The sequence below is a fragment of the Dama dama genome, chromosome 27 (genome assembly GCF_033118175.1).
Source record: "Dama dama isolate Ldn47 chromosome 27, ASM3311817v1, whole genome shotgun sequence".
Lineage (NCBI taxonomy): Eukaryota > Metazoa > Chordata > Mammalia > Artiodactyla > Cervidae > Dama > Dama dama.
This window is the reverse complement of record NC_083707.1, coordinates 46616279-46639165: the sequence shown is the minus strand read 5'-3', so window position 1 is coordinate 46639165 and position 22887 is coordinate 46616279. Positions and strand designations below refer to the sequence as shown.

At 48.3% G+C, this 22887-nt stretch overlaps 1 protein-coding gene across 2 annotated transcripts in view; it reads left to right on the top strand.

The window, feature by feature from the left end:
• LOXHD1 (lipoxygenase homology PLAT domains 1) overlaps positions 1–22887 on the top strand; it is a 192001-nt gene that overhangs the window by 92608 nt on the left and 76506 nt on the right. For both annotated transcript variants that reach the window (XM_061130885.1, XM_061130884.1), the window contains exons 16-21: positions 1259–1455; positions 4031–4223; positions 9466–9626; positions 11963–12440; positions 12899–13053; positions 15697–15830. In XM_061130885.1, the coding sequence (XP_060986868.1) occupies positions 1259–1455; positions 4031–4223; positions 9466–9626; positions 11963–12440; positions 12899–13053; positions 15697–15830 (1318 nt within the window). The remainder of the gene's footprint in view (positions 1–1258; positions 1456–4030; positions 4224–9465; positions 9627–11962; positions 12441–12898; positions 13054–15696; positions 15831–22887) is intronic.

Here is a 22887-nt window from a genome sequence, read left to right as displayed (position 1 = left end):
TAAGGCAGCAGTCTTTTTCTCAGGTCCTGCTGTATCCTTACAGCCAGGACAGAAGCCACCTCCTCAGGGCCTTCAGGTGTGCCCGGGGGAGCTGACCTGGACTGTACCCACAGGTCTGGCCTCCTCCAGGGCCTGACTGGTCTGTGGGGTTGTCACCCAATAGCTGTGCTTAGCTGCCTCTCTCCGAGTCTTTCTTGCCAGCGGCAGAAGGCCCTGAGATGGCTGTGAACCGCAGGCCTTGGAACTAGCTAGCATCACTTGCCTTTCCAGTGCTTCCCTTCTCATTCCCAAGACCCACACCCTGGAACAAGGCTATCAGACCTGGGCTCATAGCTCAGACTATCCTAGGCCTTGCCTTTTATCCTCCCTTGTGGACAGATGACACAGACCTTTCTGGGTCATAAGATAGAGTAACATCAGCATGGCAGTTTGGGTGAGAACAAGACCTTCAGGTCCACATTAGGGATTTACTCATAGCTGACTCTATTTTTTAATATCTCCAACTATTTTACTTTAATATATAAACCTTAATACATAATAGTTCAGAGAAAGCAATTGTGATTATTTCAATATCATGCCAGATATGTTATTTGATAAAACTTAGCTTCTATTTCTCAATTTAAAAAAAATGTATACAAGCTTACTTTCTTAAATGATTGTGTGAAAACACCACTCTCAAATTTAAGGACTAGTATTATGCTTAAGGATGACTGCCTAGTGTTTAATGCTAGGCTGGCTCCTTCTGAACTGTTGCCATCTTGGACCAAAAACATCATCTTCTGAGGCTCAGATTCTTCACCTATAAAACCGAGGTCAGAATAACACCCATGTAGGTAATAACACCAGCAATAATACCATGTAGGTAACGTGCTATATGTTTTCTGCCAGGAGGTAGAGGCTTCCTTTGCCTTGGTTTCTTCATCCATCAGATGAGAAATTGAATGCGTATTTGCTTTAAATCCTCATCTCTTACATTTTAGTATTCTTTGCATGCCTTCCTGTTCTCAGCGCATTCACACCCTATGGGGCAGATGAAGCAGGAATCAGAATTCTGATTTTGAGATGAGGGGACTCCAAAAGATGGTAGGAGCACCACTCCCCCCCACCCCAGTCTCAGGGCTATGTGAGGAGGGCAAGAGCCTGGGCCCCCGACCCCCAGCTGAGCATTCAGCCCTGGCCATCGACCTCCTGCCCTGAGCTCCCTGCAGCTCACCCGCACTAACCCCTCCCTTCCTGCCTCCTGCCCTGGACTGTTCAGACTTCCGCTATCACATCAGCTTGAAGACGGGGGACGTCCCTGGGGCCAGCACAGATTCCAGAGTCTACATCAAGCTCTACGGGGACAAATCTGACACCATTAAGCAAGTTCTTCTCGTCTCTGACAACAACCTGAAAGACTATTTTGAACGTAGCCGAGTGGATGATTTCACCCTGGAGACCCTCAACATTGGAAACGTAAGTCTCTTTCCCAAGACCGTGTGAAGGTGTCTCACCTCTTTCCCTGTGTGTATCTCCACTTGGGTGCACACACACACATACACTTGTGCACACACACTCACACACACACACACACACATGCACACACACATACACAGACACACACTCAAGTACACACACACTCACATACATGCACACACACACATACACATACTTGCATGCACGCACACACTTGCATACACACATACATGCACGTACATACACACACACTCACATGCACACACACATATACACATAGACACACTCACACACACACACATACATGTACACACACATATACACACTCTCACGTACACACAGGTGAACCCATTTGAAGGGGAAAAGCGCCCACTTGGCTAGTGCAGTACATTGTTTTCCAGCTATGACCTAGAGCAGCAGGAGGCATGTGAGCAGTGGTCAAGCTTCCAGACTCTCTCTGGGGCTGGAACTCATGTTCTTAGTCCGGTGTTTCCTTTCCCTCCAAAGCCAGGACCAGAGGGACCTGGGCCCTAGACACTGGTGTGCAGGAAAGGAGGAAGAAGGAAGGAGGGACGGCTGTAAAGAGGGGCTGAAAATGCTTCCCCATTCCAAACTGGCGTGTCTGTCACAGTGACACCCAGAAAGCCTGTTTCAGTGTGAATTCCCAGGCCACACCTGAGAGATTCTGCCTTAGAGAAGAGATGGGTCCCCACCTTCACCTCTCGGGCTGACTGTGCTCTGAGGGGTCTAAGCATTCACCTGGAGAAGTGTGGGTCTGACCGCCTGCACTCAAGTGCTGGAAACTTTTCTAGAAGTGTCTGAGCAGGGCTTCGTGTTATCACCTGTCCCTCTCGGGGTGACTTGTGGAAACGGAGAGGGTTACAAGCTCCCCTTTGCCGACCCCTCCCCTCTTGGTGAGCCTCACCTGATTTCAGGGGCTCTGGGGAATGATTTCATGTCAGTCATTTACATCTTGAAGCTCCTTAGCTTAAATCAAGATTTTCCTTGATCAAGCTGTATTTACATTTTAAGCTGAATTAATAATTGTAGGCTGAAATGCTGCTTCCTTAACTAAGGATTTCTGGCAGCAGCCAGCAGATAAATGAGACATCTGAGTGGTGGGGAAGGGCGTTTGGGTCCTTCTTGTGTTTCTGAAACCTGCTCAACAGGTGTGGCCAAAAGTTGGGGAGTGTGGGCTTGGGCTCCTGACTGCCTGGTCTGAGGCCCAGTGTTTCCACTTACCTGCCATGTGCAAGTTACTTCATCTCTGTTTGCTTTGGTTTTCTCACGACTATCGAAAGGGATTCCAGTGGGATTGTTATTAGCATTAACTGTGTTAGTAACACCCACATGCACGTATGCACTCAGTAAACTCTAGCCTTAGTGACTGAACGATTGCCCATGTCAGGTTCTGGCCGCTTCAGGACTGACAGATGATCCCTGCTTTCGTGGCATTTTCTGTCACATCAGGCAGAAAACACCTGTTTCTGTCTTTCCTCTGTCACAGCGCCAGCCCCACAGAAAGATGACGAAGCTCTCCCGTGCTCCTTGGCCCACACCCTAAAGGCTCTCAGACTGTGTCTGTAGACATAGCTGGATTCCAGGGGACTGGCCTCCAGGTGCTCAGTTGTGATAGGTTTCCATTAGTAGCAGCAAACAGGAGCTCAGGATGCCGAAGAGTGACAGCAAGGCTTACAGGAATAATTTTCTAAATCTGGCCTTTGGGCAACAGACTCACAACTAGCACCACCCCTCCAAACCATCACAGAAAGAATCCAGGGGGCTGGAAGGGATCTCAAAGGCCATCTGAGAATTCCATCTGATGTTAGAATTGGCTTGGATATAGCATGTCAAAAAAACAAAAACATAAATGTCATTCAAACACTGAAGAGCGAGGTACATTTAAGGATGATAACGTGCACACTTATGTGCTCATCTATGACATCTGTGGGCAAAGATTAACATAAAATATAAAATAGCAAAGCAACTGAACTATAGTGTTATTGAGAAAAATACACCTTGGTTCTAAGAGTGGGAGGAGACACTGGACACAGAATGACAAGAGCCCCAAAAGGTTGTCTGCATATTGTCACCTGTAGGATGGCTGTGCCAGAGGAGACGTGCAAAAACATGTACAACCGTGTATGTTGTAAGACAGAACAATGCCAAATCACCAACATGGCCACCAGAAGCCGATGGTTAATAGTTTGAACGTTTGCTTTCTTGTGCAGCCCCCACATTCTTAGGACGTCCACTGCCTAGCATTCAGTACATACTGGAGCTTTCAAAGCTCCGCTTACACCTGTCCCCCCACTTGCTTCTTACCACGTCCGTGGGAGGTGGGCTGAACTAAAGACAAAAGGACAGAGGCTCCAGACTGGAGAGGTGGGGCCCTGGTCTCCTGGCTTGTTGAGGGCAGGCCGACCTGGGACCCAGCCCTTCCTGCTGAGCCTGTATCTTCTCAAGAGCTGGAGACCTGGCTGAGTAGAGTCACTTGCCCTGGTGTTTTGGGGGCGTAAGGATGCAGGCTTCTACACCGGCCCCTTGCTCACATGTATCGCGTGTTTCCTTCCAGATCAACCGGCTGGTGATTGGGCACGACAGCACAGGCATGCATGCCAGTTGGTTCCTGGGCAGTGTCCAGATTCGCGTGCCCCGCCAAGGCAAGATGTACACCTTCCCTGCCAACCGCTGGCTGGACAAGGACCAGGCTGACGGGTGTCTGGAGGTGGAGCTCTACCCCAGCGAGGTGGTCGACATCCAGAAATGTATGGAGGCAGCCGTGACGGGACTGTCAACACTGCTCCCCATGGGGTGGGGCAGCGGGGAAGGAAAAGGGATTGTGGGTGACTTGGGTCTTGTCTCAAAGTGGGAAGCTTCCAGTTGCCCCTGGTAGGGTTCTGGGAGGGAAAGGAGGCTCCTTCTACAGATGGGGAACCTGAGGACTCGGTGGATGAACCATTGTTTTCTGGGAGAAAGGCAGCAGATGACTTTATTGAGAAATATACCTTCTTGGCCTTGCGTACAAGAGGAGCTTGAGAAATAGTTTTCCCCCTGGAAAGACTAGTGAAGAGATAAGCTGTTTATGCATTCATTTATTCAATATGTGTACGTTGACTGTCTCTCTGTGCCGACACTGCCTTAGGCTTTGTAGAGACAATCATGAGAAAAACAGATCAAAGCCTTTTCCTCATGGACTTCACGCTCCATGATGGGAGACAAAAAATAAATACATAGTATAATGTCAAGTAAGAGCTAGGAAGAAAAGGAAGCAAGATAAGGGGTTAAAGCAAAATAGGGAAGAGGAAACTATGTGGACGGGGTGGTGACCTCTCTGAGTGGAGGTGAAATTCAATGTGATCTGGCTACCTATTGTACATGATGTGAGAGCCATCGATTAAGTAGGGGTTAAAGAAACAAGAGGTTATCTACAGGATCAACAGTCCAAACCTGGTACAGACAATGTCCCTTCCTTCACCTCTGCATTTTTGTGTCTATCCTGAAAGCAGCCATCCTAGACTCGCTGCCACAGGAAGCTGCTCTGAGAAAGAACCCACTATGAACTCTCTGCTTCCTCTTCCAGAAAGCCTTGTGTCTTCTCACTGTGTCCGTCCTCTCTCCCCATGTAACCTGTAAATTCTCTGAGGACTGTGTCACATACACAGGCTTTGTAGTGGTACCTGCTAGTGTGCAGAATCAAATCCTTCCCTCTTTTTATGAGTTAAAACTTGATTTCCATCAGAGCAATACAGGTACTGGGCTTCCCTGTTGGCTTAGATGGTAAGGAATCTGCCTGCAATGTAGAAGACCCAGGTTCAATCTCCAGGAAGATCCCCTGGAGAAGGGAATGGCAACCCACTCCAGTATCCTTGCCTGGAGAATCCCCATGGACAGAGGAGCCTGGTGGGCTACAATCCATGGGGTTGCAAAGAGCCAGACACAACTGAGCAACTAAGCCCAGCACAATACAGGTACTACAAGATAAAGATTAAAAAGGCAGCAGTTCCCTTACCTACCTCTTTCCCCAACCCATCTCCCTTCTTCAGAGGTAACACATTTTTAATAACTTTAGCTTTTTCTTCAGAAATCTATCTCCATATTTTCAGTAATATACTTATCAATTGCTTGATTTTTTTTCAGTCATTTAGTTGTGGTTCAGTCGCTCAGTCCTGTCCGACTCTTTGTGACCCCATGGACCGCAGCATGCAAGGCCTCCCTGTCCTTCACCATCTCCTGGAGGCTGTTCAAACTCAGGTCCATTGAGTTGGTGATGCCATCCAACCATCTCACCCTCTGTCATACCCTTCTCCTCCCGCCTTCAGTCTTTCCCAGCATCAGGGTCTTTTCCAATGAGTCAGCTCTTCACACCAGGTGACCAAAGTATTAGAGCTTCAACTTCAGCATCAGTTCTTCCAATGAATATTCAGGACTGATTTCCTTTAAGATTGACTGGTTTGATCTCCATGCAGTCCAAGGGACTCTCAAGAGTTTTCTCCAACACCATAGCTCAAAAGCATCAATTCTTTGGCACTCAGCTTTCTTAATAATCCAACTCTCACATCCATACATGACTACTGGAAGAACAATAGCTTTGACTAGATGGAACTTTGTTGGCAAAGTTATGTCTCTGCTTTTTAATATGCTGTCTAGGTTGGTCATAGCTTTTCTTCCAAGGAGCAAATGTCTTTTAATTTCATGGCTGTAGTCACCGTCTGCAGTGATTTTGGAGCCCAGTCTATCACTGTTTCCGTTGTTTCCCATCTATTTGCCATAAAGTGATGGGACCAGATGCCATGATCTTCGTTTTTTGAATGTTGAGGCTTAAGCCAGTTTGTTCACTGTCCTCTTTCACTTTCATCAAGAGGCTCTCTAGTTTCTCTTCACTTTCTGCTATATGGGTGATGTCATCTGCATATCTGAGGTTATTGACATTTCTCCCAGTAATCTTGATCTGGTTTGTGCTTCATCCATCCCAGCTTTTCCCATGATATACTCCGCATATAAGTTAAATAAGCAGGGTGACAATATATAGCCTTGACGTACTCCTTTCCCAATTTTGAACCAGTTCATTGTTGTATGTACGGTTCTAACTGTTGCTTCTTGACCTGCATACAGGTTTCTCAGGAAGCAGGTAAGGAGTTCTGGTATTCCCATCCCTTTAAGAATTTTCCACAGCTTGTTGTGATCCACACAGTCAAAGGCTTTGGCATAGTCCATGAAGCAGAAGTAGATATTTTTCTGGAATTCTCTGGCTTTTTTGATGATCCAGCAGATACTGGCAATTTGATCTCTTGTTCCTCTGCCTTTTCTAAATCCAGCTTGAACATCTGGAAGTTCTCGATTCACGTACTGTTGAAGCCTTGCTTGGAGAATTTTGAGCTTTACTTGGCTAGCATGTGAAATGAGTGCAATTGTGGGGTAGTTTGAACATTCTTTGGCATTGCCCTTCTCTGGCATTGGAATGAAAACTGACTTTTTTCAGCCCTGTGGCCACTGCTGAATTTTCCAAATTTGCTGGTCATAGACATTAACTATTTTCAGTCATAGACATTAACTATTAACTTCCTACTATGGAATAGGAGGATTTAGCTTTTTTAACACATGCACACATACATTTATACACACACACATATATCCCCTCCCTCCAACAGTCAATAATCAACATTTGATTTTTACATTATTATAACCATGTAAATATTATTCACTGCTGAGCTACCGACTCATAAAAATTATGCCTCATTTTTTATACAACTTGTTTTTTCTGGAGTTAATAATAATCTCATTTATTCGTTAGCAGAGTTTTCAATATACACATATATATTTCTATATACCCATCTGTATACCCACCTATCTGTATTAGTCTGCTAGGGCTACCATAACAAATTACCACAGACTAATTGGCCTAAGCAACAAAACTTTGTGTTCTCCCAGTTCTGGAGTCTGCCAATCTAAGCTGAAGAGTCAACAAGTTGGGTTTCTTCTGTGATCTATGTCCTGGGCTTGCAGAAGGCCACTGTCTCACTGTCCCTTACAAAGTCTTCCTATGAGCATGGGCATATCTGTGTCCCAATCTCTCCTTGTAAGGATATCAGTCATATTGGATGGGGACCCACCTTAATGGCCTCATTTTAACTTAATCACCTCTGTGAAGGCCCTGTCACATTCTGAGACACTAGGGACTAGGGTTTCAACATATGAATTCTGGGAGGACACTGTTATTCCATAACACCATCTTATCTCCATCTCTCCAACAGAACTAAAGTTCTTTTCATAGCTTCAAATCCAACAGGAACTCTATTTCCTTCTCTCCAACTCCCGTCACAAGGGAAACTCTTGTCTTGTTCTCTGGGCTGCAATGAAGCTTTCCTTTTGAGACTTCCTTTCTACCATCTTTTGGACATTCCAGTCTTTCTCCTCTGGGTTAGATCTCCTGTTTTCTGAATTTCATGTCTTCCTCTTCTTTGGTTCATTGTCCACTGCAATGGAGAATTTGAATGTGTGCAAATGTCTCTGGTCTACTCTCACCATTGATCCATAATTTGGCTTGCTAGAGAATTCTGATCTAGAACTCATTTTCTCTTAGAGTTTATAAGGGATTTTCCTACCACCTTCTGGCTCCAAGGGTTACAACTGGGAAGTCTGATGCCATTCTGCTACCCAAACCTTTGGGTTTTTTTCTCTCTAAGACCTGCAGGATCCTATTTTTATCCCTAGCATTCTGAAATTTCATGATGTCTTCAGTATCTTTTGTGATTTTGGTTTCATCCAATCTTCTGGGAACTCAAGAGCTCCTTGAATTTAGAAGTGTTTTTTTAGCTCTGGGACCTTTTTTTTTTTTTTTTGTATTTCTTTATTTGACAATTTCCAACTCTCTGTGTCTGCTGTTTTCTTTAGAACTGAGATTTGTTAAGCTTCCTCTGATTTTCTTATCTTTCTATCATTTTGTTCTTGGGAATTTTCCTTTTTGTTCTTCAGTGCTGTCCTTGACTTTACCCTTTCTTTGGAATACTTTATTTCAGCTACCACATGTTCATTTCCAATAGCTGGCTCTTGTTCTCTGCATGCTAATTTTTATCTCTCCTAATTTTGTTTAATCCTGGTTGTTATTGAAACCAGAGAGAGGGAACAGAGACTGGGGTTCTCCCCATTAAGAATGCTGGCTTTTACTGGGTCTCCTTTCTATTCATCAGCTTGCCCAACCTCACCCCCAGCTAAAGCCGTATCTTTAGTTCAAATTCTTTGGGCTCTCAGACAGTCCCGTCGGTTTCAGCAGCCAATTTCTCACATTGCTGTGGTAATGGGAGACCCCTTATCTTGTTGAAAATAAGTCTTAACTTGAAAAAATTATAATTTCACCTTACAGCATTGCTGAGAGGACAAGTCTTGTAATAGCCACTTAGAAAAAAAAAAAAATATGGTCCCATAGTTCTTGGAGACATTTTGCGCTCCTATAAGAAGCGCCCTCTAATGGTGAATACTTATAACACATTTCCACCCTCTAACAACTTAACAGTATTTCTTCAACGTAGAGACAAATTCTTTCTGTGTAGCTCTGTTGGTATCATCTGAAAGATGCTTATATTTAAATGAAGATTACCATTTCAACCATCCTCCTTTACTGAAAATAAGGGGAAAAGACAAACACATAGCCTTTTGCTTCTTTCTGCCCCACAGTGTCTACCCAGGGGTAGGCACACAGCAGAGGGTGCCAGCTGGTGTACTGACCTCATTCCTGGTTCCAGAGGACACATGCAGCACAAAGGAGAACTGAGCTTTGGAGTCTGCTTAGGTTTGCCATTTCCACAACCGACTCAAGTCCTCAAAGCCTCAGTTTGTCAATCTGCAAAATGGCAATAATACTGCTTATGATACTGAAGGGAGGATTGGACGAGATAATGCCTAAGAAGCAGCAGACACATGGCATAGGTTTGGGAAATGTCTGCTTTGTAACTATTGTTACTGCTGTTGCTATTACTGAATGTCCTGCTTCTCCTCCGCGTGCCCGCCCAGTGATCCACTACGAGGTTGAGGTTTGGACCGGGGATGTAGGCGGAGCAAGCACCACTGCCCGAGTTTTCATGCAGATTTATGGCGAGGAAGGCAAGACAGAAGTGCTCTTCCTCTCCAGCCGCGCAAAGGTGTTTGAACGGGCGTCCAAGGACACATTCCAGGTGTGTGGGGTTAAAGCCATGGTGGTGGAGGGGGGCCAAGAGAGGGCTCAGCATATGTCTGAACACAGAGGGATTGGTTCTCGGCCCTGGCTTCTTATTAGAACCGTCTGAGGAGCTTTAAGAAACGAGTGCCGCCTAGTCTACACCTGGATCGATGAAATGAGAACCTCTATGGTTGGATATGTTTTCTGTGTGTGTGTATGTGTGTGCCCAGTTGTGTCTGACTCTTTGTGGCCTCATGGACTGTAGCCTGCCAGGCTCTTCTATCCAGGAAATTTTCCAGGCAAGAATACTGGGGTATGTTTCTAAAATCTCTACCAGTGATGCTAACATGCTGCCAATTCTGAGAACGGCTGGAGGGTTGATTCTAATTTAGCAAAATATGGCGCTAGGGCCTTGGTCACTGCATTCATTTCCAGCCTTGGCCTCTGATTCGACAGCTCACTCAGCCTAAGAGTTGGGCCATGCCTCCCAACCAGGATACTGGGAGGCTTGGGGTCTCGTGGCTCTGTTCTGAGTACCCCAGGCCACCTCACTTCCCTTTGAGTAGCAGAGAAAAAGAGGTGAGAATGTGAGCATGCTGTTGGCAGGAGAGGAGGACCCAGGGTGGTGCCTTTTAAAGGGCACGTGAAGGTTTTATGTGGGACACAAGTGCATGCGTGCATATGTGCACGTCTGCAGATCTGTTCTGCAGTAGCATCTTCATGCTGACTGCTCTGCGTGTGTGCCATAAATAGCCTGGCCTTCAGCAAAGAGTCCTAACCCAGTGCCCAGCAGAGAGGGTCCTGGCTGAGCTGGGCCCGGGTCATGGGTGTCTGGAATGTCAGCGGTGGAGGAGGCCTCCTGGAGTCCAACCCTCTCCTGACACGGCTGAGAGTGCAGAGGCCTGATCGGTTCACCTCCTTGAGCCTCAGCTTCTGTATCAGCTCAAACCTAGTTTTACAGTAACTACCTGGCCTGCTTCACAGCCCCTGGAAGGATGAAAATGGCCAATGTCAGGGAAAGTACTTAGGAAACTGTGACCAGTCATGGAGGTGTTAGGAGCAGAGCGTCTTCTGGATGTGAGTGGACTGCGTGGCTGGGTGTGGTGGTGGCTGCCTTCATAGCTGGGCAGGTTGATGGGGGAGCAGAGACGGCGACGGAGCCAGACTGCAAGGGTGCTGTGACCTGGAAAATACTGGAGAGGAGGAGATGGGGGCGAGAGATGGCAAGTGAGCCAGACTGCGAGGGTGCTGTGACCAGGAACCACTGGAATGTGCTGAAGAAGGAACTTCCCATATCCAGAGCCCATCCCTACAAAGCTGAGAAGAATACACTCCTCTTTCAGGGGGTCCTGGGCTCCATTTTGGCTGCTCATTTTCTCACAGAGGAGTTCTGGCTGCATTGTGGCTTCATGAACAGTGAGTCAGGAGACCCGAACTCTCCTGCAGGTCTGAGCTCCGCTTGTGGGGGGACACTGAACAGCTCATGGGGCAGCCCTGGGCCTCGGTCACCTCAGCATGGGGGCCGTCGCCTGAGCCGGGGCCAGACCTCCCCCCCAGTGTCAGGCTTAGAGTGGCAGATGGCAGGTCGAGGACCCAGTTCTCTGAAGCAGAGCTAAATCCCTGCCCTTTGAGCCGGCCGTGTGCTAGGCCCAATGCGGGAGAGAGCTGAGTGCACAGACAGTAGTGCCCGCTGGCAGAGAGGGCATCCAGGCTAGGCTGAATCCTTGCCAACCTCCGGGACCCCCCCTAAGCACTCGGGGAGGGGAGGGCTGGGTGTGTGGGGCGGGTGCTGGGGCCTCTTGGGGGCGAGGGGGAGACTTCTGTCTTTGACAAACAGCACATTTTTTTTTCCTTCTTGGAAAAGTTTTATATGATTAATGCTGGGGAAAAAATAATGCTCAGAAAGAGAGCACAGAAAGTCACAACACTAAAAAAAAAAAGGTAATAATAAAGCTCAGGAACTGGAATGAATAGGGTTAGTTAGAGGCAGAGGAGGGAATAAAAGCATTCTGCAGGAGGGAGCAAAGATACAGAAATAAGAAAAACAGGAGTGATTGTGACGTGCCGTGTGTGTGTGTGTGTGTGTGTGTGTGTGTGTGTGTTTACAGTGGAGAATGAGAAAGAGAAGGGGAAGAAGCCCATCTTGACCCACTGTACCAGGGGTTCAGAAGACATCAGTTTGGGTGGAGGGGGGTCCGGCAGGGAAACCAGCCTTGGGCGAGCGGGGGGGTGGGGGGGAGAGGAGGTGCGCGGGCAGCTTTGACTCAGAGGCCCCAGCCCCTGGCTCCGCAGAGCCCCGGGGAGGATGCCGAGGGCGCCCCCCCCAAGCCACTGCCCCCGCGCTTCGTGCAGCTGGAGGCGGCGGACGTGGGCCAGGTCTTCAAGATCCGACTCGGCCACACGGGCGAGGGCTTCAGCTCCAGCTGGTACGTGGACACCGTGTGGCTGCGGCACCTGGTGGTGCGGGAGGAGGACCTCACGCCCGAGGAGGAGGCGGGCAGAAAGAAGGAGAAGGACAGGCTGCGGCAGCTGCTCCGGAAGGAACGTCTGAAGGCCAAGCTGCAGAGGAAGAAGAAAAAGAAGAAGAAGAAGGAGGAGGAGGGCAGCGACGAGGGGGACGAGGAGGAGGAGTCCTCGTCGGAGGAGGAGTCCTCGTCCGAGGAAGAGGAGGAGGAGACCGAGGAGGAAGAAGAGGAGGAGGAGCTGGAGCCCGGGATGCAGGAGGTGATCCAGGAGTACAAGTTCGATGCCCACCGCTGGCTGGCCCGGGGCAAGGAGGACAACGAGCTGGTGGTGGAGCTGGTGCCCGCGGGCCAAGAGGGTCCTGAGCGTAAGCCTGCAGAGGGGTCACTCAGCCCCCAGGGTTGGGGGCGTGCCGAGAGGGGAGGATGCCCAGCTCTCCTTGCAGGTGGGGCCCCCCACGGCTCTCCTGACCTGGGCTGTGCTGAAATGCCACCGTGGACCGTTCTTTGTTGGGGCTGGCATTGCCCTTGCCCTGAGGCTCTTGGGAGGAGCCCCGGTATAACGCGCGGTGACTCATCATGGGGACATCAGCAGGAGGGTTGCTGAGGACCAGCGCCTTGCCAGAACTCTCAGCCTCTTGGGCTTCGTGGTGAAGGGAAGTCTTGGGTAGGGAGGAGGAACCGGTTCGCCTCCACATCAGTGTAGACGTGGGTGTACCTCGAGGTCTTTCCTGCTTCCACCATCTGGTTGGATCTGACAGGCTGAGCCTCAGGTCCACCCTGAGGCCCAGGTGTCCTCAACATTGTACCTTTCTGTGTCCCCCAGCCAACACCTACGAGGTACAGGTGATCACGGGAAATGTGCCCAAGGCTGGCACTGATGCCAACGTCTTCCTGACCATCTACGGGGAGGAGTACGGGGACACCGGCGAGCGGCCCCTGAAGAAGTCAGACAAGTCCAACAAGTTTGAGCAGGGACAGGTAGGGTGTGGGCTCCCCCAGGGGGGCTGGTGGGTCCCAGATGGAGGGAGCCCTCTGGTGATTCCCAAGGCAGGCCCAGCCTGCACGGCAACTTCTGTGTCCAGCCCTATGCCCTGTCCAGTCCAGCCGGGTAGAAGGGAAGCGCCTCGTCCACAGCACCAGGGCTTTGTGGTGGGGACATAAGGAAAGGCACAGGTGGGGTCTGGTGCCAGGAAGCGCCCAGGAACTAACTGGAGGCGGCATGGGTACCAGACTGTCAGGTGCTGAGTGGGGTTACGGGGTTCGGGGAGGAAGTGCTGATCAGAAGATGGGCTTTGGAGGAAACTTGGAGAGGAGGAGGCGTGTGAGCTGGGCCATGGTGGAGGAGTATGGTGTTGATCTGATGATGACAGTGAGAGGTGTTCCCTGAAGATGGGACCACACGAGGGAGGTGTGGGGTGGAAGTGCGGAAGGCCAGTTGGAGGACATTGGATGGTGGGTCTTCTCACTCTGCTGTGGTTACTGCCAAGCCATGGTGGGTGCTGCCTCTGAGAAGCTTGACACAACCAACTGAAGGGGTGGGGGCGTGAGAGCTTTAAATGACAGCTGAGAAGCTCGACCTACATCCTGAGGCAGTGATGCCACAACGGCATTTGAGCATTTAGAGAAATGCAGGATCCTCTCCTTCCAGATGTAGTAGTAAAAGCACAGAAAAATGCAACTGTCATTCTTGTCCCTGGAGATTTTACAGGGTCCTCTGGCTAGAAGACTGTCTCTCATGTCACCTTTCCCATTTCTGCCAGCATCCCAAAGCCAGCTTCCCTCATCAACAGAGAGGAGAACCAGAAATGTACAAATCCATTAAAAATATTTCTGGGCTCATTGCTTGATCTATTTTGGATGTCCCTGCTTGTTTCTTCAACACCACCTTCCCATGACTTGAAGATCAGGATTTATTTCTGTGTTTCCTTTAAAACTTGCAGCCACTATGATGACTAGAATTGGAAGGAAATTGCTGCAGAGGATGTAATTGGTACAACTGATGAAATTTGAATGTAGACTACATGTTAAATAATATTGTGTTGGCTTTGTTTCCTGAATTTGGTAATTGTACTGTCATTGTATGGGCCTCCTTGGTGGCTCAGTGGTAAAGAATCCATCCACCTACAATGCAGGAGCTGCAGGAGACTCAGGTTCAACCCCTGGATTGGGAAGACTCCCTGGAGGAGATCACGGCAACCCACTCCAGTATTCTTGCCTAGAGAATCCCATGGACAGAGGAGCCTGGCGGGCTACAGTTCATAGGATTGCAAAGAGTCAGACATGACTTGTTACTGAGCACTCAAGCACTGAGATTATATGAGAATGTTATTCTTAGAAAATCCACGCTGAAGAATTCAAAAGTAGAGGATCACGATATCTGCCAAATAGTTTCAAATAATTCAGGCAAAAAATAGAGAAAGGGCAAGAGAGAGTGAGAGAGAAAACAAGATCTAAGGGTATACAAAATTTCATTGCTCTGTTTCTGCAAATTTTCTGTAAATTTAGAATGCTTTTCAATAAGTAGTTTAAAAGTTATAGTCAAGAAAATCTCATTCACTTATCGGGTTCACTTCTCTGGCCCTAATGTCATCTGCTTCCTCCAGTGCATATACGTACACTGGTATCATATATGTACAGTAGTATCATATATGCACACTGGTATCATATACGTAAAGTGGTATCATATATGTACACTGGTATCATGTACGTACAGTGGTATCATGTACATGCACTGGTATCATATACTTCCAGTGGTATCATATACGTTCACTGGTATCATATACATACACTGGTATCATATACATACACTGGTATCATATATGTACACTGGTATCATATAAGGCTTCTCTAGTGGTCTCTCTTCCCACTTGAATGGTGAGCAGTCTAGGTCTTACACTTTACCTTCTGTCAATTACTTCGGATTTGCACTTTGACTCATAGTAGGTACTTAATCAGAATTTGTGGTTGAAGGAGTTTATGCACATACGTACACACACAGCATGTAGTATCTGCATACATACATGCAAGCAACAGGTCCTACACATACACACACACACCCCACAACACAAATGCGGGCATTCAGTCAACCCATTTTTGCTACCCCTCTCTCACAGTCACTTCTATCACCCTCTTACCTCCCTCCACCTTCCAGGACACAGTGAAAATGAGAAGACCTCCCTGGCAGGGGCAGGTGAAAAGACAGTAGTGCAGTAGGTGAAGAGAATGAAGAGGTGGAGACTTCCAGCTACAAAATAAATAAGTCTCAGGGATGTAATGTACACGTAGGGAATATAGTCAATAATGTTATAATGACTCTGTATGGTGATGGACGATAATTGGTCTTTAAGTGGTCATCATTTCATAATGTATAAAAATATTGAACCACTATGTTGTACACCTGAAACTAATTTAATGTTGTATATTAATGATAATTCAATAAACAGAAGCCAGTAGTGCAGACCAAACCCCAGATGGCTGGCTACATTTTCCATGCCCCCTCCTTCCTGATGCTTTGGCTCTAACAATTGGCCTCAGGCTGCCCCAGGTCCTGGGAGGGTGAAGCTGATGGCGAGGTGGGGAGGGTTGCCCCCACCCCATGAATGCTACTCTGATCTTTCCCAGACAGATACCTTCACCATCTATGCCATTGACCTGGGGCCCCTGACCAAGATTCGGATTCGCCATGACAACTCAGGCAACAGACCGGGCTGGTTCCTGGACAGAATCGACATCACTGACGTGAACAATGAGATCACGTGAGTGGGACTGGAGGGGAGGGAGGGGAGGTCATGCCTGCCACTAAGACAGTCATGGAAGGAAGGGTAGGGCGGGCTGGCTGTGATGCGTGAGGAGGGCGGGGGTGGGATGCGGGTCTGGCCCGAGGAGCTGGCTAGGTGGGCATTGCCTCCTAGAGACTCGGGCTGCCCCTCAGCTGCCTGGTCTGTCAGGTGGGCACTCTAGTAGAAGATCTAATCCAGTTCTTTATGTCCATCATTTCAGGAAGTCAGGTTTTCTATTCCTGCCATGGCCCAATCTCTGTGCCCAGACTTACTATTCATAAGTCTCTCCATGTATAAAGTGACTTCCAGGACATGACTTTAACATTCTAGACCAGGAATAAGGAAACTTATTCTGTGAAGGCCAGATAGCAAATATTTTAGGCCATTTGGTCTCTGTTTCAATTATTTGGCTTTGCGTTTGCTGCAGAAGAGTAGCCATAGGTGATACCTAAGTCAATGGATTTTATTTAAGCTATTTTTTTTTAAGTTAGAGTAGTCAGGAACTGGACCTTCCTGGTGGGCTCAGCAGCTAAGAATTTTTCTGCCAATGCAGGAGATGTGAGTTCGATCCCTTGGTTGGGAAGATCCTCTGGAGGAGGAAATGGCAACCCTCTCCAGTATTTTTGCCTGGGAAATCCCATGGACAGAGGAGACTGGTGGTTCTACAGTCCATAGAGTTGCAAAGAGTTGGACACAACTTAGCAACTCAACAACCACAACAACAAAGTAAATGGATGTGTCTGTGTTCCATGAAAACTTCATTCATGGGCACTGAAGCTTGAATTCCATGTAATTTTCACATGTCACAAAAGCTATTTTTCTTTAGACTGTTTTCAACCATTTAAAGATGTAAAACCTTTGCTTGGGTTGTGGGATGTACATAAGTGGGTGGTGGGCCAGATTTGGCCCACAGGCCATTGCTTGCTGGCCCTGCTCCAGATTCATAGCTACCCCCGGGAGCTAGAGTGGGAAGGGGGTCTTGTCCTTCTGACAGATGAAGGGACCACACACCAGGGAGGTGAGGCTGTAGCCCCAGCACCAGTTCGTGCCAGAGTCAGGACCAGAACTCCAGACCATCAGAGATGAATCTGGTGTGTTTCCACCATTAGGCCACATTGCCTTTTGGGCAAGAGGAGTCAAGGGGCAATAGACATGAAAGAAGGCCTGGAGCTGTTGGGGGCGGGGACGCAGAGGTGGACAGAGAAGGAAGCAGGCAAGATCTTGAGGGTTTGTGGAGCTGCTGAGGGCCTGCCAGTGCCCAGAATGTCGAGGGCACTTAAGAAATAAATGTTTAAATTAAACAACATCTTGGCCTGCAGCCTGATGTCTCTTGAAACATTCCCCTCTCTGTGCAAGGTAGGGGTTGATGGAGGTCACCCCATCTTCCACCTCAACCCTGCCCCACCAGCCCAAGAGATTCCTCCAGATGGGGACACTAAGGGACAGCTCACATATAGCCCAGTGTCATGGATTTCTATGAGGTCACATGAGGTCCCTGTGATGGCACAGAAGGGCTGTGGGACAAGCCCACGCTGGGAACCAGGGTCCTCACCTGGGGTAGGTGTTCTGCCAGAAACTCACCAGGTCACCCTGGACAAGTTACTACACCATCTTAACAGAAACTTTTAATTTTATATTGCAGTATAGTTGATTAGCAATGATGTAGTCATTACAGGTGTACAACAAAGTGATTTTGTTATACCCATACAACTATCCATTCTTTTTCAAATTCTTTTCCCATTCAGGTTAGTAGACTGAGTTTCCTGTGCTATACAGTAGCTCCTTATTGGTTATCTATTTTAAATATAGTAGTGTGTACATGTCAATCCCAAACTCCAACTTTATGAGCTTTCATTTGCTCTTCTGATAAATGGGTTTAAAGATAATAGCCCACCTTACATCTCAAGATGGTCTCAAAATCTAAAGAAAGCATTTAATCTTGACAAGGATAAAGTGCTCCAAAAAAAGGACAGGGACAAACTGTGAACATCCCATGCAGCCTGGTTAGGGTCGGTGAACTATGTTCAGTTGATTTGGCATCTCTGGGCCAGCCCAACAACTTGAAAATTATTGCAGCTCTATAATCTGTTTTAATTTCTGTCCATACTTGTCTTCTTTCATTATTAAGAATATTAGTTGTTCTTATCTTTTCAAATCAAGACATTAGGTGACTTTTTAAAAAACCCTGTTGGAATTATGATCATTTTGCTGTATGTTACATTTTGTTAAATGTATGTGCAGAGAATTGCACATTTAGACCATGAAGTGCTCCCCCAGGCACTCATTTCTGTCTATCCAGGTGCTCCTTGAGTATCTCAGTCAGGCCATTTTCTACACATTTTCTACACTTAATACACACAGGCTACACGTCCCTGTTACATTTGCTCAAGTGTCTTATATCTTGATCACTCTTGTGACTGGAACCTTCTCATCACTCCTCTCTCCTTTTCCCCGCCCTTTCTCTTTTCTTCCTCCACTCCACACTCCACTCGTCTCCCCCTCTCGCCCTGCCACCCTTCCTTGTTGGTGTTTCATGGTTTCTTTACTTTGTTTCGTTGCTATTGAATCAGCAGTAAGGGCTCTGTGCTCAGCTGGTTCCAACCAGGGGCAGGCAGAGAGTGACTCTGAGCAAAGCCTGCCCTGGGAGAGAGATGTAAAACCAAGGCCGTTCGTTGGAAGCAGACTGAGAGCAGTGAATCTTTCTCTCGGAGAGGCACTGTCTTCTCAACAGTGCCACGACCTTCTATGACCTTTGTTAGCTCAGGAATAAGACCTTTGCAGCCAGAAGGGTGAATACACCCTGAGCTGTCCCAGATGCAGTCACTGGTCTCCTTGCAAACTGGGTGCCCTTAACTCCTCTCTGCCCTTAACTCCCCCCCCGTCCATTGGGCCTTCTGTCAGAAAAGCTGTCAGACGCCCCTCCCCATCTTCAGCACCTCCTGGTCAAAGCCTCCTGGCTGGCCCCTCTGCCTCACCCAGGCCCTGCCTGTGTCTGCAGCTGTCCAGACCCTCAGGCCATGTGTCTCCTCTGCTCACACCATGCAGAGGCTCCCGGGTCTGTCAGAGTAAGAGCGAGAGCACTTCCAGGAGCTGGTCCCACCCCTTTTGCTCCCTCCTTGCTATTCCTTGAAGCCAGCAGATGTGGTCCCACCTCAGGGCCTTTGCACATGGCATCCCCTCCTGCTAGCACTCCCACCCTGATGGCTTGCTCATCCTTTGTCTAGGTAGGTCTCTGCTTAGGTCCCATCTGCCTAGCAAGATCCCACTCCCAGCCCTGGACCTTTTATTCCTCCTCCTCTGCTTACTGTCCCCACATCACTGACTTACAATAAACTGCTCTATTTAGTCATTCTTCCTCTCCCTGATGTAGAATATGAGGTCTCCTGAATGAGGAAACGATTGCATCCATTTTGTTCACTGCTTTGTCTGCCCCCTCACCACCCAGTCCCTAGAAGAGGGCCCAGCACATAATAGGCATACCATAGATACTTATTAAGTCAACTAATAAATAAAATTATGCTTGATGTGTTGATTCATTCATTAATTCAACAAACACAAGCCATGCTAAGTGCTACCAGCGAAACAACTCGCTCAGACACCACCTTTGAAGAGCAGAAACCTATGATGGTCTGGGAGGTAGTTCAGGTTCAGTTCCTTTCTCTTCCACTCTTTGCCTTTGTGGCCTGGGCAGTCACCTCATCTCTTGAGTCTCAGTTCTTCCATCCATACAATGGGCATAAAGAAACTCTTACACAAAATCATAGCAAGGAAAACAAACAAACAAAACAAAACAAAAATCATAGCAAGGACTAGGTGAGGTGCTGTGTGTCAGGGGGCCCAACACCCAGTAAAAGGCAGCATCAGTTCTTTCCCTGGGCAGAAAGGTTCCAGTGAGTCAACATCTAAAAGTGGCCAGACAGCTAGGAAATGGGGCAGGAAAATGTGCAGGGTGGTTGAGGAGCTGACAGCCGGGGAGGCAGGGAGAGCACAGGGATTGCAGGGTGAGCAGGTGCTGGTGGTCTCCGCGTGGTAATGTAGAACACTGAGGGGACCAGGGAGGAAGGTGTGATGGTAGGTGATCAGGCTGCTCTTTTGTCCAAGGTGGCATCGAGATGTGCCTTTATGAACAGGCAGCCCTTGGATGTTTGATTGCTTGAAACAGAGAGCATTAAAAGTGGTTGAAAAATGTGATTCAGGTGGCACAGAGATGGAGAGCCAGGGGGCACATACGGGATGCAGTGGGTCACTGTGTTTTTGTTGGGCATGAAGATCATGGAGGATAGGAAACAGGAAAAGAACACTGGAGAGGGTGTTGAGACAGGGTGAAGGGGCTCCAAAGCCACACTGCGAACACATCCAGGCTCCTGACTGGCTGTATTTCATGGGCACCCTTCCAGCTGAGCACGGAAGATGGAGAGAAGGAGCAGGGAAATGTCAGCTGCTGTCAGGCCCCCTCGGGAGATGCTGTCTGAGTAGAAAGGCTCAGAAGAGGGTGTGATGCCCAGAGTCCCTGCCATCACCATGAGGTCACCCAGACAGAGCCACAGTGGCCCCAGGGGTCGGATGTCCAGAGCTGAACAGATTCAGCAGCACCTCAAGCAGGACCCCTTGGAGCCCTTCTGGCCTCTGAAACAGTTGCTCTGGAGGGCAGCTGAGTCTGAACTCGAAACCCCAGGAGAAGGGGACTGGGGGGAGTGGGGACCGAAGATTTATTGATCTGCAACTCAATTGCAGGAAAAAAAAGGAATAATTATTTTCCAAATAGAGAGTGCTTGAGGTCTTTTAGAGGAGTCTCAAGCTGTCAGGGTCTGTGATCGAATGATGTGGAAGGTCTTTTTAATGGTGGTTTGCAGCTGTGAATGGCTCTGAGTGCGTTGTCCTGGGGTCTGAGGTCTCCCGTGGGTTGACTGGGCTCTACCCACAGACTTACATCCTCTCATATAAGGAGGCTGCTAGTCCCTTGGGCAGGGAGAAAATTGTGAAGTTGAGACGGTTTGTCTGGGGACTCTAGCCTGGGAGGCTCCACCACTGGCCTCTCTGGAAAAAAACGCTTTACAAGTGTCAGGTTGATGTTCACGGTGACAGCCCTATCACACTTGGGATGAGGAGAGCTGGTCCTCTCCTTTCACCAGCTCCGCTCAGACAGTTCCTGGAGCCTTGGAGTGACGTCAGGCACCACATTCTAAGGGGGCTGATGGAAAAGAGAAAATGCATCTTCAAGAAAAGAATAGTGGCTGATTAAGAAACCTAGGAGTTGTGGCAGGAATTCTGAAGGAGGAATTAAGAACGTTTCACCTGAAGAGGGCACGATGCCTTTTGATTCCATTGATTCCTGTGGTGCCCATGTATGCCAGTGACTGTGGATGGCAGGGGGCAAGGAGACTCTGAGCTCGTGGGGTGTGCAGTTTGCCTGACTTCTGGCAGAGACACTTTAAATACATGCTTCTGGGCAACCTCTTCCTTCCTCATCACTTCAGCGACCATTTATTTGACAATCATGTCCAAGTGGTATCCCAAGTTGTATCAGTCAGAACAGGCTAAGTTCTGCTAAATAACAAGTAGCCCTAAAATGTCAGTGGCCTCACACAATGGAAGCTTAGTTCTTGCTCATAACATATGACGTGGGCGGAGGGTGGACATCAAGGGGGTATATGTTGAGAATCATTGTGATCTCTCAGGCATCCAAGCTGATGGAGGCTTTTCCTCAGTGTATGTTTCCATGCTCTTCCTTGCAGTGGAAGGAGATGTGACAAATTGTGCACTGGCTCTTAAAGACCCCTTACAGCCCAGAGATCCCAAGTACATTAGCAAGGACTTAAAAATTCAAAGTCCTCCTCACCTCTAAAGCTATGAATCTCTGATGTTTTAGTTTCTGAATACATAACAGAAATGGGCGGACATTTGGGAGTCTGTTGTCTTGAATTAGTGTGTCTTTGTTAAGTCCTTCTCTCTGCTGCTTCCTCACCCCCGTCCTTGTTGACTAAATGAGGTTTGCCACATCTTCCTTCCTCCCTTAATACTTTAGCTATCTTTTTATATAGATCTGCAATAAAATCGAATCACTCAACTTCAGAGAGGAAGAAGCAAATGCCACACAAGTTAGGAATATATTTAGTGTTCTGAGCTCTGTCCACACTCAATCAGGTAGCCTTTCTCCGCCTCTGTTTCCAGCCCTAAGACATAGATTCCTGTTCTGATTGATGGGGGTCTCTTAAGACCCTGAATCGTGACAGACAGATGTTATTCTTGAATTCCATTACAGGTGGCAAATGTGTTGGGTGGGCTTTCCAGCAAGGGTTGAACAAAAAGTTTCTTGAATTATTTTTCCCTGTAAGTTTCACCTAACAGGAAGATATTCTCTGAAACCCCTCACTCCTCCAGGATTTGGGGGGGAGGGCGGTTATCACAGAATGTTGACACAGAAAAGACCTGACAGATGATTTCATCCATCCTCAATGCGATGAAACTTGGGGTGCAGGGGCCATCTTGCATGTTAGGGGAAGAGCAGAGGCACAAGCCCAGAGTCCCTGAGACCCAGACCCACTCTTGTCACACTGCTCTTCCCGTACCACCAGTGGGCATGAGCTTCAGCCTTTACGCACAAAATGGGAAAGGCCATGCATTAAACACATTTTACAGCTTTCAGTATGCAATCTGCTCATTCCAGTTTTACTTTCAAGTGAAACTCATCCTTTTGACAGCCCGAGTTTTGTTTCCCATGCTGAGTTTAAACCTCCTGCTGACCCCAGCCCTGCCGCTTCCTTCCATTGCCCTGGCAGGAGTGGTGGATACCCGGCCAGAGCACCTGCCTGCCTCTCCTCCGCTGCTGAGAAACAGCCACCTAGTCCCCTCCCCAGGCCTCCCGGAGCAGGATTTATTCCCGTGGGAGGAAGGGGAGGGTACTGGCCCAGAGGCCCAGTCCTCCGCTAGACCTCCTGTGGGTGCTTATTGGCACTGTTGGGGGTGGAGGCTAAATGCCCGGCGCTCAGGCCAGTCCGGCCTCTGGCTCCGGTTCTCCACCGCCAGGGAGCGG